Source organism: Myotis daubentonii, chromosome 3, assembly GCF_963259705.1.
Source record: "Myotis daubentonii chromosome 3, mMyoDau2.1, whole genome shotgun sequence".
NCBI lineage: Eukaryota > Metazoa > Chordata > Mammalia > Chiroptera > Vespertilionidae > Myotis > Myotis daubentonii.
The window spans coordinates 43,132,239-43,148,798 of NC_081842.1; the positions used below are offsets into that span (position 1 = coordinate 43,132,239).

Here is a 16,560-nt window from a genome sequence, read left to right on the forward strand (position 1 = left end):
TGTCCCCCCCTCTCCTCCTCCGCCACCTCCCACCAAATTACGCAGCCAGTAAGGCTGCCAAGTACTGAGTGTCCTTCCTCCAACAACTCACCAAGTGTTAGTCCCTGGAACACAGAGGCGAATGCAATGGTGGCTGCCCCAGGGACCGGGACTGGTGGGGGAGGGGGGGAGGTGTGTGAGGCGGGGTCGGGGGAGCCGGGTGGCGGGCAGAAAGAGAGGGAAGAGGAAGGGTTGCCGGAGGATGCCTCTGTGCAAGCCTCACTCAGAGCCCCAGATCTGGAGGCCCATCCCTATCAAGTCCTCCCCTGCAGTGTGCTAGTCCGAGATAAGGTGGAAGCTGGAGGTGGAGGTGGAGGCCCAGCTGGAGAGAGAGCCTGGAGACCTGGAGGGATAATAGAGGCTGGAGCTCAGGAATACTAAGGAGAGAGGCCAGAAATTTCACCCCCACTGGAGGTCGTCCAGCAATGGGTTCCAATCCTGGTTCTGCCACTTTCTCCATGAACTTGAATGGAAGGCCCCATCATTCTAGATTTTAAAAAACTAATTCATGCCCGGCCAGTGTGGTTCAGTGGTTGAGCATCAACCCATGAACCAGGAGGTCACGGTTTAATTCCCTGTCAGGGCACATGCCTGGGTTGTGGGCTCCATCCCCAGTGTGGGGGTGCAGGAGGAAGCTGATGGATAATTCTCTCATCATTGATATTTCTATCTCTCTCTCCCTCTCCTTCTCTCTCTGAAATAAATAATATATACTTTTTAAAGGTAATTCATTTGTACTTGTAACATTTTACAAGTACAAATTCCATATTTTAGGAAAATATGGAAAGTCACACATATTTTCTGTATATAGGGGTGGGCAAAAGTAGGTTTACAGTTGTGAGTACAGGAAAGTTTATTTTTCTTTTTTTAAAATATATTTTAATTGATTTCAGAGAGAAAAGAGAGGAAGAGAGAGACAGAAACATCAACAATGAGAGAGAATCATTGATTGGCTGCCTCCTGCACATCCCACACTGAGGATGGAGCCTGCAACCTGGGCATGTGCCCTGACCGGGAATCGAACTGTGACTTCCTGGTTCATAGGTCAACAACCAACCGCTGAGCCACACCAGCTGGGCAGTTTATTCTTTTACTGTTTATTCATTATTATATATTTGACTTACAACTGTAAACCTACTTTTGCCCACCCCTGTACATATGTCCTTCCAATCCTTGCCCACGCATTTGAATAATAATGCATACATCTCTGCACCTCCATTTCCTAGTTCAAAGCATAGAGATGATAGAACCTATATTAAGGAACGTTTTGGAGGTGAGACTGTCCTGAGGTGAAGTGGGTTGTCTCAAAAGGTAATGAGCTGCCCCTCACCCAAACTGCTAAAGGGGACATAAGGTTTCTTACCAAGGATGAGATGAGGACACTGGGTGGGGAATTGAAACAATTCTCTTTTCTTCCCCCAGAATGAGGGAGATGGAGGAATGACAATTTAACTTGGAATTCATTTCGTTAGCTGCTTCTTAAATAATCTTATTCCTGCCCTTGCTGTGCATGCTGGATCATGATTAAAGCAAAAGACCTAAGTGCAAAATTGTAAAGATATAGCAATATATAAGCTTCCATTATGTGTTAAAAATATGTGTGTGGGGAGGACTTTTTAAAGTTGTGATTCCCTATTTAAAATTCTGATGTTCTACACCCCTGCCTATGAGACAAAAAATCATTTTCACAGCTAACATGAAAAAAAAATTGTGTGGCATTTTGTGATCATCTATTGGATTTCTCAATTGAAAGCCCCTCAAAACCCAGTGGACTCAATCCATATGTTCTAAACAGAATAATATATCTTTTGACATTTGAGTATAAGTGGCACTTTTATTCAAGTGGAAACTGTAGGCCTGTGCAGTAGGTTGAATAGGACCCCCCTAAAATTCATGTTCAGCTGGAACCTCAGAATGTGACCTTATTTGGAAACAGGGTCTTTGCTGATGTAATTACTTAAATTAACACATTGCGTACCGCATAGAAATCTCTAAGACAGGGACCAGACGTTTGGGGGCAAACTGCACGTTATTTAAATCATAACTACAGATCATAATGCACTTTAGGTGTTGTTTTTCAATAATTATAACATTTTTATTTACAAAAACAAACAAAGTTCCTAGTACTTTTTTAACGTATGGTACTGCGTAAAACATTTTCCTCTGTGAAGAGGGACCAAACAAAATTTACATAAGTATCTAGATTCGCTCCTTTTTCCATGGGCGGCACAAACTCTGCAGGCTCTCATAGGAAATGTTTTCTTTCCACTCGCTGGAATACACGTAGGTTCATGCTGCTTCATATCACCTGACAACCTTTTGGGTGGATCTTTACGAGGTGCTCTCCTTGCACCCCCAGGGGAAGGGCTGGACAGATTTGTCTCTGGTTCCGGAGAGCCTTCATTATTGTCATCCGTTATCCAGTCTCTCGCCACCGATAGCAGAAACTGTTTATACTTCACTTTTGCTTGTGGATTGAGGATGTTGTACACTCTAAATGAATTGAAAAGTCCACAGTTTATAAGGTACAGCACTACTTTTTTTTGTCCATTTCATCGTTTTCCTTAGAATGGAACAACACGAAAGGAATTGATCCTCATGGTCAACGCCTTTCATGTGGGGATTGTATTCCTTGATGCAGGTAGGTTTTACAATATTCTCTCCTGTTTTTCTATTTTTTTTTTTTTCCTGTTGTCGAGACAGAAGTGTCATGGATCGTTGATATCATTCGGACAACCCGCTTGTCTTTCCATGCTAGGAGAAGAATATCGCCTTTTCTGGAAAATATTATGTCACCTTTCTTCATTCTTGATGTTTTCATTTTCAAATTTGGCGGTAAACCTCTACTCTCCCTAATAGTCCCACAGACTCTAGTTTTGTTCTGTAGCAGCAATTCAGCAGTAGATGTAGCATTGTAATAATTATCCTGGTAAATATGGTGCCATATGCCAAGATAGGGTCCAAGGACTGAAAGAACAGTTTCTTGCAATTTCCTTCCTTCAGCAGTGTATATCTCCATATTGCAGATATAGCCGGTGTCACTCTCGCACACCATCCGAACAAGTAAACCGTATTTTGTTATTTTTGCTGGGTTGTACGTGCGAAATTTTAAACGTCCTCTCCATAGAATTATTCCCTCATCCAAAGACAACTGTTGCTTTGGTTTGTATATTGTTCAAAATTTATGCAGGAAATAATCCAACACAGGTTGGATCTTGAAAAGTCTCCCCGATGCCCTGACTGGTTTGACTCAGTGGATAGAGCATCGGCCTGCAGACTGAAGGGTCCCAGGTTCAATTCCGGTCAAGGGCATGTACCTTGGTTGCGGGCACATCCCCAGTGGGGAGTGTGCAAGAGGCAGCTGATCGATGTTTCTTACTCATCGATGTTTCTAATTCTTTATCCCTCTCCCTTCCTCTCTGTAAAAAATCAATAAAATATATTTTAAAAAAAGAAAAGAAAAGTCTCCCCGAGCGACTGTCCATTTTGGCGTTATCATTGAAATGCCAGAATGTCCATATTTTCTCAAATCTATGGCAACTCACTGCCTGTGGAAATATAGGGGTACATAGCAAAGGATCTGTTGACCAATAGTCTTTCAAGCTATCTTTTCTTGTTTGACCCATCAGAATAATTAGGCCAAGGAATTTCTTGATGTCCTTCTGTGTAACCGGAGACCACTTTAGTGTTCTAGGTGGTGTTTAGCGTTTCATTATGGTTTGATCGTGATAGTTGGACAGCTCTTTGCACAACATCTCAAACAATTCATCACCAAAAAAGAGATTGGTCACAGAGGGTACAGAGTCACACTGAGACGGAAATGTAGTGACCCCGGCATGACCTTCAAACATTTGTAAGCGTGGTGGTGTGTCAATTTCAGACCAAAAATTACCAGTAGCTTCGTCAGTGTCGGAATCACTTGAAAGCACCGCCACCTTGCGCTTCCTTACAGGTCTAATAATTTCACTGTCAGTAGAATCAATAGAATCGTCTCCGGAATTGTCAAAACAGTCATCCGCATCTTCGATTTCACTAGGAATATCTGATAAATTATCGTTAAATACTTGCGGAAGTGTATCAGTTTCGTTGGTTTCCTTCCTTTTTCTGAGAGAGGGCATTTCTAAAAGCACCAGGAACTTGAAGACGAAGACTATTCGAATGACCAAAACACAATGTAACTGCAATGCTTTATGGGTTCGTGCAATTATATAGTTTTTCATAGATTGACCTGCACGGTTTCCACCAATGAGATCGCTTCATTCAATGTGGACTGTGCTGCACCAGCACAGCCAACGGTGTCTCTGAGTGGGGTGGTGAAAGGATTAAGGAAAGACAGACAAGAGAATAATAGCGGGGTCTCGGTGGGACGCTGCTCCCTGAAGAGGAGACAGTGCCAGCGCCCACAAGCCATGTCTTTATTTTCTAGCAGATGCCACCAGGCAAAGTAGGGGCGTGATCACGTTGTTTACAGCATTCTCGTGAGTCTCAACCCTACTCAGCTACATGCACCTAAACTCTATCACAAGGCACGGACCATAGGTTCAAGCTTACAACCACAACCATTGCTATGATTGTGCTGGGAGGGCCCTGCCCTCCAGCTGGGACTTGCACATGGCAGTGAGAGGACCCTGTCCTTTCATTAGTCTGAGGCTTGAACCTGGCCAAAACACTGTAACCGCGCCCCACAGTGGACAAGACAGTGTGTTGACATCTAAGGTCCATAACAGATGGGGCGCGAAACACGAGAAAACTCGAAAACTCAAACTCGTGAGCGGTCCTTAATAGATGGGGAGCGAAACACGAGAAAACTCGTGAGCGGTACGCAATGTGTTAAGAGGAGGTCTTACTGGATTTGAGGGGGCCCTAAATTCAGTCACTGGTATCTTTATAAGAAGAGGACAGATGCACAAAGACACATACACACAGGGAAGAAACCCAGGAACGCCAAGGATTGCTGGGAGCCGCTAGAAGGTGGAAGAAGCGAGGAAGGATTCTGCCTGCAGACTTCCAAAGGAATATGGCCCTGTCAATACCTTGCTTTTGGACTTCTCACCTCCAGAACTGTGAGAATAAGTTTCTGTTGTTTTAAGTCACTCGGTTTGTGGGGCTTCGTTACAGCTGAACCTAGGGAAGCAAATACAGCCTGTTACAAATACTTCGGGGCGATCTTGCATCTCTCATGACCATGTTTCACCCTCCTTACACTCTGTCCACTCAAAGGAAGCCCACCTCATGAGGGCATTTCTGGGACTCATTCTATTTGGCAGAGGCTAATAAATCACAAAAAAGGAGACATATATGAGTGGATTGACATGGTAAGATCCCCAAGGTCTGTCAAAGTGCCACTAACCAGTGTAGAGTATGATTTTATATATGTGAAAAAAGTACATACATATACATATGCATATATACCCATATACATACATAGTGTGTGTTTAGGTATATAAATGCATATAAAAGGAAAATCTGGAAGGATACACACCAAACTGCTAAGCAGGGTTCCCTCTGAGGATGGAACTGGGATCCCAGCAGAATGAATTTCATCTTTTATGTTTCTGGAGTATATTACATTTGCAATCAAAAAGTTTCAATGATTTTTTTTAAAAAATGTTTGAAACCAATGATATAGTCCATTTACCAAGCATCACACTCTGGCCCCAGAAAAATCAGATGACTTAGAAAGGAGACTAACAGGAGCACAGAGTTTAGATTAAATTGAGGATCTGTCTTCTACCTGTTGTGTAACTTTGGGTATGTTATGAAGTTTCCCTGTGTCTTAGGCTCTTTGTCTGTAAAACAGGGACTGTGATACTCATAGAATCTATAGAGTGGGTCATTCTGAGGATTAAATAAGTTAACATATTTAAATAAGTTAACATAAGTTAAATAAGTTAACATAAAGTGCTTAGGTAAGTGCCGGACAATAGAACTGTTAGCTATTATTATACAGAAAATCATAAAGAAGTGAAAAGTAATCTCATCATTAGATATATTCATATAAACTCGTAGATGTTGAATTTCCCCTCCATTTTTTTTTTTTTTTGTTATCATAGACAGTGCTGTGATGAACAAATGTAGGGGGAAAAAATGGCCCATATATTTTGTAGCTCCTCGAATCAAGAAGTAGTATCTATTTCTCCAACCCTGAATCTGGGCTTAACCTACTGGCTTGCTTTGCCCAATAGGGACATTAGCAAATGTATTGCAAGCAAAGACTTAGAAAAGGTTCATGTACTGGGCCTTACCCTATTTTCTGGTGCTGGGAATGTTGAGCTACGATATGAAGAAGCAGGGCTAGCTTACTGGAGAAGGAGAGACCACACAGAGACAAAGCCTAGTCATCCCAGCTGGAACCCAAACATGTAAATGAGGCCATTCAGCTAGACCACTCAGCTCCTGCTGAACTGACCCAGACCTGAAGACGACCCAGTCAACCCGCTGAACAGATAACTAATAAATGTTTGCTATTTTAATCCACAAAGTTTGGGTAGGTTTGTTATGTAGCAAAAGCTAGTATCATCCTAAAGAGGTGGCCATTATTAGCAGTTTGGTGTGTATCCTTCCAGATCTTTCTCCTGTGGATAATTAGTTCCTGGGACAATTTCCTAGAATTAGACTTCCTGGGTCAAATACTGTGTACACTTATATCTATTGATTTATATTTGCAAAAACATCAATTTGTAAGCCACCAGCAATATATGAAAGTGACATATGCCCTGGCTGGTTTGGCTCAGTGGATAGAGCATTGGCCTGGGGACTGAAGGGTCCCGGGTTCTATTCCAGTCAAGGGCACATGCCCAGGTTGTAGGCTCGATCCCAGTAGGGGGCATGCAGGAGGCGGCCAATCAATGATTCTCTCTCATCATTGATGTTTCTATCTCTCTCTCCCTCGCCCTTCCTCTCTGAAATCAATAAAAATATCTTAAAAAAAAAAAGAAAGTGACATATTCCTCATCTTTGTCAACACTGAACATGGATGTTTCTTATCTTCATGACTACTTTATCCTTGTAAATGTAACACATAACCCATTGTTCATTCCCTCTCAATTTATAATCAATGTAGAGAAAAGATTACTCCTGTAGGAAAGAACAGAAAAGGGAGAGAATAATAGAACGAGAAAATAAAGCAGGGTCAAAGATTATAAACACAGAGGAAAGAAAGTAGAATTGTAGAATCAAGCAACCTCCAAGCTTCTTATAAATAGGATACTTAACATGTAGTCAGGAATAATTATGAGCCTAATAAATGACTTGGGTCATGAAAGAGGCATGGAAAGGAACTGTCCATTTAGGCCAAGCCTAGTGAAACTGAGAACACTACAAAAGTAGGTACAGTGTCTTTCATATGTGGCTGCATTTCTCAGAGCAACTCTCTGAGATACAGATGACTGTTCCCATTTTACAGATGAAGAAAATGAAGGGTCAGAGCTTTCAAGTTACTTGATAAAGATCATACAGCTGATAAAGAATTGAACCCAGATTTGAGTCCATGTCTGTCTACCTTGAAAATAGATGTGTGTCCCCTAACTCTTCCAGAGAGGATATGGCAGAAGACAAGCAACTACTTAGGAGGAAGTATATCCTTGAGCCAGACCACTTGGGTTTGAATCCCAGCTCTGCTACTAACTGTGTGACTCGGCCTCTCTGTGCCTCAGTTTTCTTCATCTGCAAAATGGCTTCATAAGTGCCATGAGGATAAATGAGTACATAGGTGTAAAGCACCTAGAACACTAGCTGGCACATAGTAAAGTGCTGTATAAACTTGCTATTTCCAGTATGGCATTGCAGCAGCCGTGCGACTATTTCTTATGAGCGTGTTGCCAGGAAGTCCTTACAAAGCAGCTTTGTTTACACTCACATGGCCACGTCTTGGTGGAATTTCCCGTGGGGCAAGACCAACCTGGCTGCCATGTTTCTCTTCATCCAGGCTTGTGGGGAGAGGGAGAAGAAGTTAGTGCTGTGGTGCCACACTGTCATCAGAAAGAACATGAACAACTCCAGGCACTTGTCCCAAGTGGCCACCCCAAGTCCTTGCTGCTGCAGACCCCAGTATTCTGGAGGTGAAAGCTCCTTGCTCAGGGAACCAGACTAACCTAGAACCCACCTGCCTTCTCTTCTATCTGGAAAACAGAACAGGCTTTCTCCAGCCTTTTCAATTTTCATTCCTACCTACAGGATTTTATTACTACAGCAGCAACACGAACAGCAGGTAACACAATGGGTGCTAGTATGTGTCAGACACTGTCCCAAGCATTTCACAAGTATTGTTTCATTTGGTTCTCACAACAATCCTTTGGAAAAAGGTACTATTCTTATTTCAATGTTATAAGTGAAGAAATTCAGCCTGAATCCAGAATCTTTCATCTTAACTATGACACCGTACTGTCTCCTGTTTGAGAACATGGAGTTATGGGGTGGAAAGTGCCAAAGAAAACAACCCAGCATTTCTCAGCCTGATTCATTCGGCACCCACCTTTTCTCAGCCACAGGCGCATTCCATGCGAGAACCATTTGCAGCAAGATGTTTGAGATTATGGATGTGCCACTTCTCAGGTCAGATTTATGTCCTGTGTTGGGGAGGAGGGTGGAGGATGACGCACCTACACACACACACACACACACACACACACACACACACACGCGCTGTGGTAAAAGAAAATACGAGGCACGAGGCAGGGTAGCAGACTGCAACACCTCCAGGCCTGATTAAGGAACGACAATAAGGAAGGCAGATGGCAGATACATAGATGCCACACTATTGCCTTTCAGTTACATAGCCTTTGGGTTGTGTGTGTTTTTTCTCTCTCTCTTGTAAATCTCCCAAATAAAATGGTTTGCTTTCCTCAAGTTAGAAGTGTGAACACATCTTTTCTTTAAATATCTGTGGATGGCTGTTTTTCCCCTGCCAATTTGTCACCATCTGTAACCCTCTCTTTGTGAGATGATCTGATGACAGCAGTTATGTTGGAGAGTAAGAGTGCAGTCTTAGAGCAACATGCAGGAGCCGAGTGAGAGTGTGGGCCCTGTGGGTGTTGTATCGGTGTGTGGCGCGTGTGGGGCCGGGAGCCCTGAGCACGTACACACTGTGTGTGCGTGGGCAGTGTGTACCTTCGGTGAGCATCCTGTGTGTGTAGGGCTGTGTATGGGGCTGGGTGCTCGCCTGCGTCCTTGGGATCCATGTGCTCTCTGAGAAGATCATGCGGACACGCTGTATGTGGGTCATCGCCTGCGTGCTGCTCTGTGTGTGCGGGCTGAAGAGCGGCAGTGCGCCCTGCCGGGGGAAGATGTTCCTCAGTGGAGTATAATTTCTCAAAGGTGTTTAAAGGGGATGGGGAGGGCCTGCAATCTGGGTAATTGGGCCGAGAAATAGCGGCAGAGTTTGGGCCTGGGTCAAAGGAATGTAAATGACGGGTGGCTGGTGAAAGGATGCTGAGGGGATGGGGACGGCTGACCCTTAGGAGGCGCGGGTTCCCTGCGGTTCAGGAGGGCGGCTGCTCCCGCCTCGGCGGCAGGTCTCCCAGCTCCGCGGGGCGGCCGCGGTCGGTCCCGGAGCGAGGTCTGGGCGGGCGCTCTTCCCCTCCCCCACGTCCCCGTCCCCAGGCGCAGCGCCGCGGGAGGCGGGGGGAGCCCCCCACCCCCGGCAGGCGGGGGTGGCGGCGGCCAAGTGAAGGGCTGTGGCAGCGGCTACGATGGCGCGCGGCGGTGGGGCCTGGCCGGGGTCCGAGGCCGCGGCCTGGGCGAGGGCCAGCGGCCGGGAGCCCTAAGGTGCCGCCTGCCCGGACTCCACCATGAACATCGCGCTGCAGGAGCTGGGCGGCGGCGGGAACGTGAGTGGGGCTCCGGGCTCCAGGGTGGAGTTGCCCCCTCCCGCAGTGGAGCGAGGGGGGCTGACGGACAGGCTCGGGGCTGCGGGGCAGGGGTCGGAGGGGCCCAGGTCACAGGTCCCGGGAGGGGAAGGGGCCTCGCTGCAGGCGGGAGACGCCCGGCCTGGTGAGAGGCGCTGGGGCTTGGCCGTGGCGAGCAGCCCCATCCGCCTGACCTGGGTGGGCGCCCCGACTGCCTGGCAGATGGTGGAGTACCGACGGGCCACGCTGCGGGAAGACGACGCACCCGAGACCCCCGTGGAGGGCGGAGCCTCCCTGGACGCTGTGGAGGTGAGCCAGGGGTTCTCCCTTCCTCACCGGCCCCCGCCCTGGCAGGAAGCCTGGCATACCCAGCGGCTTCTGGCTGCCCTGGAGGGTCCCCTGCACCTGCCCCCACCCACCTCCGCTCTGACTCTGGCCTCTGCGCTAGGACTATGGCGAGGCGATGCTAAGCCATGACGTTGCACAAAACAGGCTCAAGACTCAGTTCAGCCTGCCTCCTTGCCTCCGTGCCCAGAGGTAACCCCAGTGGCATCTTTACGCCATGGCTCTGAAAACTGCCTGTGCCTTCACCCCTCCCCCCCCAGGACTTCTGTGATCTCAGATCCCCCACCCCCACACCCACCTGCAGCTGGCTAGCTGTGTCACCCTGTTCCCCAGGTGGGATTCCAGAAGAGGACAAGACACCTCCTAGGCTTGCACACCCAGCTGGAGCTGGTCTTGGCAGCGGTCTCTCTGCTGCTGGCTGCACTGCTTCTGGGCTGCGTTGTGGCCCTGGGGGTCCAGTACCACAGAGGTAGGTGGGCTCACACCGGCCCCCAGCACTCCCAGCTGTGGGGACTCTGGAGCTGACGGGCCTCTAAGATATCCTCTGGGTGGGCCACCTTCCCCGGCTTGTCTCCCTCCTCCCAACCTTCCCGCTGTCACGGCCCCTCTCAAAGCATTTGCCTTTCTCAGACCGACTGACAGCCCCCTATCCTGGCCATGTTCCCTGCCACAGACCCTTCCCACAGCACCTGCCTCACAGAGGCCTGCATTCGAGTGGCTGGGAAAATCCTGGAGACCCTTGACCGCGGGGTGAGCCCCTGTGAGGACTTTTACCAGTTCTCCTGCGGAGGCTGGATTCGGAGGAACCCCCTGCCTGACGGGCGTTCTCGCTGGAACACGTTCAATAGCCTCTGGGACCAGAACCAAGCCATCCTGAAGCACCTGCTGGGTGAGTGCGCCTGTCCGGGGCCTGTGCCAAGTACCTGCTTCGTGCCCAGCATAAGGCTTGGCACTCAGTAGGTACTTAATAAATGTCCACAAATGAAGAAATGACTGGGAACACTCCTGGGGTAAGGGATGCAGAGAGCAGGGGACTCCTGAAAGGTGGAGATGGGTTTCAGGGGGCAGACCTCTGAGTAAATGGAGGAACTCCTCTCTGCATTCTGTCTGGAGGGCTGCTGAGCTGTGGTAGGCACCAGGGAGCCTGTAGTGCTCAGAGATCTTGGATGGTCTTCATGGACAGGGGAGAGGAAGCCACGCTTGGCTGTTTCACCCAGTCTTCCTGGGTTTGCATTAGGAGGGAAGCCCCATGATCAGAAGGCAAAAGAGGGACCAAGTAAGGGCCCGGGAACCTGCTCAGCAGTCAGCATAGTTGCCACCTGGACCTTTATTCTACTCCACAGAAAACACCACCTTCAATTCCAGCAGCGAAGCTGAGCGGAAGACACAGCGCTTCTACCTATCCTGCCTACAGGTGGAGCGCATCGAGGAGCTGGGAGCCCAGCCGCTGCGAGACCTCATTGAAAAAGTACAGCCCCTGGGTGGGCTGTGGGCAGGGAGAGGACAGGACTTGGAAGAGGGTGTGGCCCCTGGAAGCTTTGGGGGCCCCTGTGTCATAGGTTCCACGATGGTCTCTACTCAGATTGGTGGTTGGAATGTTACGGGGCCCTGGGACCAAGACAACTTCATGGAGGTGCTGAAGGCAGTAGCAGGGACCTACAGGGCCTCTCCCTTTTTCACCGTCTACATCAGCGCTGACTCTAAGAGTTCCAACAGCAATGTTATACAGGTACACAGCTGGGGAACGGTGGGGGAGGGCTTATGGACCATTTGCTGAGGCCAGACTCTCCTCCCTTCTGACCAGCAGGCTGGGAACGCCCCCCTGCACAAGAGTCCAGGTTTAGGTGGGGGTGGGCTTACTCCTTTACCTTGCTATTGCAGGTGGACCAGTCTGGGCTCTTTCTACCTTCTCGAGATTACTACCTAAACAGGACCGCCAATGAGAAAGTAAGGAGCATCCTCAGAGTCCCTGTCCCTGCCCCCTGTTGAGCTGGGCTGATCTCTGTTTACTTTTCCCAAGGTCAGGGTGGAGAACTAAGATGAGCCTGTCCTATCACCTAGTGAGCTGACTACCCTTCCTTCCTCCTTTTCCCCTTCATCTTCCTTCCCTTCCCTTCTTCCTTCTTTCCTTTCCTTTTCCTTCCTTCCTTCCTTCCTTCCTTCCTTCCTTCCTTCCTTCCTTCCTTCCTTCCTTCCCTCCTCCTCCTCCTCCTCCTCCTCCTCCTCCTCCTCCTCCTCCTCCTCCTCCTCCTCCTCCTCCTCCTCCTCCTCCTCCTCCTCCTCTTCTTCTTCTTCTTCTTCTTCTTCTTCTTCTTCTTCTTCTTCTTCTTCTTCTTCTTCTTCCAGGAAAACATTTTATAGGCACCTACCATGTGCCTGTGCAGTGGGGGAATTCTGAGATGTACCTTTCAGAGTTACAAGAAACTTTCAGTGTAGATGGGATCATGGACCTAGATATCTGAGAATAAGACTCCAAGAGGGTTTTGGGAACTCAGGAGAGACTTGGGTAGCCAGAGAATGTTTCCTAATAAGATTACATTTGAGCCCCACCACCGTGGCTTGGTGGTTGAGCGTAGACCTATGAACTAGGAGGTCATGGATTGATTCCCAGTCAGTCGGGGCACATGCCCGGGTTGCGGGCTCGATCCCATCATTGATGTTTCTCTCTCTCCCTCTTTGAAATCAATAAAAACATTTTTTTTTTTAAAAAAAGAGCTTCAAAAATTTAAAAAAAAAATTACATTTGAGCCAGGCCCTATAGAATATCTAGGGGTGAGTGATATTATGCTGGGTAAAAAGAACAGTTTAAACAAAAGTGTTGAAGAAGGAAAGGCTATGGTGTACTTGGACCATGGGAAGGGGTCCAGTTTGGCAAAATGAAAGCTCAAGCAGATGAGAGGCTGGGAAGATGGACAGGGTCTAGTTCTGGAAGGGACCTGCAATGGCACCCTAAGGAGTTTTTGTATAGGCCTCGGACCAGTGCATGCTCCAGGGCAGGGAGGGAGTGACCCACTGAGCAGTGCTCTGGGAAGCCAGTTTGGCTGGGGTGTAAAAAGTAGATGCAAGAGAGGGAGCTTGAAGATCAGTTAAGAGTTGCTGCAGTACTTCAGGCTCTGAGTCTGTAAGGATCCAAATGGGGGAAGAGGCAGAGAGACTGTTAGGAAGGGAAGGATGCAGGAGACATAAGTCCCAATTGTGAATTGTTGGTGACTGGCTGTTAGAAGAGAGGAGTGGGAGGAGGAAGAGATGAAGCAAGTTAAAGCTACCAACCAGAATGATGGCGGAATGGTGGGGTCCTTAGAAAATCAAGGGTGCCTGGAGGAGAACCAGCTTAGGGCACATTGCGTCAGAGGAAACAATGTGATGTCACAGGAAAAGGGCAGACTCTGAACTCAGACCTTGAGTCCAGTCCCAGCTCTGCGGCTCGGTGCAGGTTGATCCAGCTCCCGGAGACTGCTCCATCTGCAGAATGGGATCATAGCACCGACCTCATATGGTATTTTAGGGGGCGGTGCAAGCTTATGCTCCTGCATGTGGCAGACACTCAGGGAGTGGGAGCTGCTGATGTTAGACGTGTGAGTGTGAGGGACCTGGCACCATCTGTATGGAGAGGTCAGCAGGCAGCTGTAAAAGCTGGGTGCATTCCTGGAGAGAGGATGAGGTTGGAGGGAGCTGTGGGCTTGAGGGGCATCTCCTTGGAAACCTAGACAAAGGCTCTAGGAGAGAGGAGAGAAAGGGGGAGAACAGGAAAAGGAGAAAAGGAAAGCCTTTCTCAAGGGCAGTGGGAGAAGAAGAGGCAGAAGAGGAGGCTGCTGTGGAGTAGGACAGCCAGGAGAGCCATTTACCCTTCTTTCAATCATTCTCAAACACTTACTGAGCATTCCTCAGCCAGACCTCTTCTAGGCCTGTGGTGAACACGACATTGCCCCTGCCCTCCAAGTGGGGGAGAAGACATGAAATAGCTGGGTACGTCCTGTTTACAGTTGCCAGGACTGTTACAGAGAAGCATGGCATTCTGAGAGTGAGTGTAACAGGCAGCCAGCCTAGTCCTAGGGTCAGGGTAGACTGCAGGGAAGAGAGAGTGTTCTAGGCAGAGGGAATGGCTAGCTTATGTCCAGGCTCTGAGGTGGGAAGGAACATGGTCCATTGACAGACTAGAGAGGGGAGCAGGAAGGGAGAGGGATCCGAGTCCTTCTGGACAGGTATATAGACTCATATGTTACATGAACATTGTGGGTCAAGTTTAGCATTTATCCCCAAAGAAATAGAGACTCAAGTGCAGGGAGTGGTGTGAACAGATGTGTGGTTTTGACATCATCGGAGTCAGAGGAGGAGAGAATTTGGAGAATGCAGGAGAGAACCACATGGTCCAAGACTTGGAAGAGAGCAGGCGAAAGGCTCTTACCATGTTGCCGGTAGTCATGGGTAGGGAGTCTCCTATACCAGCATCTCAGGGAAGCTGCAGTGCAAAAGGTTCAGAGAGGACAAAAACTTAGCAGTAAAGCAAGGTTTAGCAAAGTATCAAAAGTCAGTCTCAAGATGAAGATAAGGAGGTAGAGAGAGGAAGGGGTAAGTCAGTGGGCAGAGTAGGGGTCAAGATCACTGGTTGGCCCTGACCGGTTTGGCTCAGTGAATAGAGCGTCGGCTTGCGGACTAAAAGGTCCCAGGTTTGACTCCGGCCAAGGGCATGTACCTTGGTTGCGGGCACATCCCCAGTAGGAGGTGTGCAAGAGGCAGCTGATCAATGTTTCTCTCTTGTCGATGTTTCTAACTCTATCTCTCTCCCTTCCTCTCTGTAAAAAAATCAATAAAATATATTTAAAAAAAAAAATAGAAATAAAAAGATCACTGGTTGAACTAACCATCCCCCTGAGGAGCTGGGATGACTGAGATTGATACTCACACCTCTTCCTCTGACACCAGCAGTGAGGAAAAGGAGAGGTGGGGACCATGAGAAAAGCTGAAGTTTAGAGAAAGGGATTCTAAAACTTTTCAGTAGAAGGGAAGAGAAGATGGCCTTTGGTGATTAAGGGAGCTCCGGGTGAGAGTGAAGAGTGGTTCCTGGGAGGGGGACCACAGGGAGTCAGTGCTAAACAGTGCTGAGGGGCAGCGGAAGGAATGGTAAGCAGAGGTGGCGGCCAGAACAGACTCCCTCAGCCTTGGGCAGGACCTGTTGCTGGGCTGTAAGGATGACTCGGGGTTTTGACAGGTGCTTACTGCCTACCTGGACTACATGGAAGAGCTGGGGGTGCTGCTGGGTGGACAGCCAGCCTCCACACGGGAGCAGATGCGGAAGGTGCTGGAACTGGAGATACAACTGGCCAACATCACGGTGCCCCAGGACCAGCGCCGGGACGAGGAGAAGATCTATCGCAAGATGAGCATCGCAGAGCTGCAGGTGGGGCCAGCCCCTGGCGCAGACCTCTCAGCTTCTCTTCAGGCCATCTTCCTGAGGCAGCCGACCCTTTTTTCATTTCCTTGCCTTTCTGAGCTTCCCAGCTGCATAGTTGCTATCCTGGAAAGAAAAGTGGTGACCATTGTAGGCCATCTTTCACTGGGCCATCCCTTGGTCCCTTTCTTGTTGCCTGGGCATGCATAGAGAGATCAAGTTAAAAACCTGTAACAACTTGTACAAGATATCCACGAAACAATCAGAAAGTGTGTGGAAGCATCTCTTGGGGGCCCTCACTGTGCCAGGCATCAACCCTTCAGTTGTTGGATTATGGAGAAGTTGGGTCAGGGGGTTCTAGAGGAGAGGTCACCTATGTAGGGATGCTGGGTGGTATCAGAGGAATGGTGTTTTCAACTATTATGAAAATCTGTGAATATCTGGGCCCCAACTAAATACCACACGTGGTGGTTTTCCTTGAATAAGTGACTGGGCTCCGAGATTGAGGGGCGCTCAGGCCTGAAAAAGGGTTTATTGAAGGAAGGGGCCACAAAACAATTAATAGGTGTTACCTTGGTAATGGGAAGGACTCCCAGGCTCCAACATATCAGTGGGTGAAGGGTCTGCTGGGAGCCAGGTGAGCAAGCAGGGAGGCTTGAGATATATTTTGCTCCCAGGCCCTGGCGCCCTCCATGGACTGGCTGGAATTCCTGTCTTTCTTGCTGTCACCGCTGGAGCTGAGCGACTCTGAGCCTGTGGTGGTGTATGGGACAGATTATTTGCAACAGGTGTCAGAGCTCATCAACCACACGGAGCCAAGGTATGGGGGATGGGGCTCAGGGCTCCGTGCAGGTCCCGGGCAGGAACTGAGCATAGGGAAGTGGCATACCAGACACAGAAGGATTTGACAAGGCCCTGGGCATTCCAGCCAGCAAAAAACAA

At 48.6% G+C, this 16,560-nt stretch overlaps 1 protein-coding gene across 4 annotated transcripts in view; it reads left to right on the forward strand.

Annotated features, from left to right (window-relative positions):
- The window catches only part of ECE2 (endothelin converting enzyme 2), a 37,430-nt gene that overhangs the window by 14,352 nt on the left and 6,518 nt on the right, over positions 1-16,560 (forward strand). For 2 of the 4 annotated variants that reach the window (XM_059687195.1, XM_059687193.1), the window contains 8 exons: positions 10,107-10,193; positions 10,563-10,698; positions 10,903-11,118; positions 11,573-11,697; positions 11,812-11,958; positions 12,111-12,176; positions 15,439-15,627; positions 16,296-16,438. In XM_059687195.1, the coding sequence (XP_059543178.1) occupies positions 10,107-10,193; positions 10,563-10,698; positions 10,903-11,118; positions 11,573-11,697; positions 11,812-11,958; positions 12,111-12,176; positions 15,439-15,627; positions 16,296-16,438 (1,109 nt within the window). Of the gene's footprint in view, positions 1-9,121; positions 9,355-9,386; positions 9,867-10,106; positions 10,194-10,562; positions 10,699-10,902; positions 11,119-11,572; positions 11,698-11,811; positions 11,959-12,110; positions 12,177-15,438; positions 15,628-16,295; positions 16,439-16,560 lie in introns of those variants that run through there. The other 2 variants (XM_059687192.1, XM_059687191.1) reach the window with 2 other exon arrangements.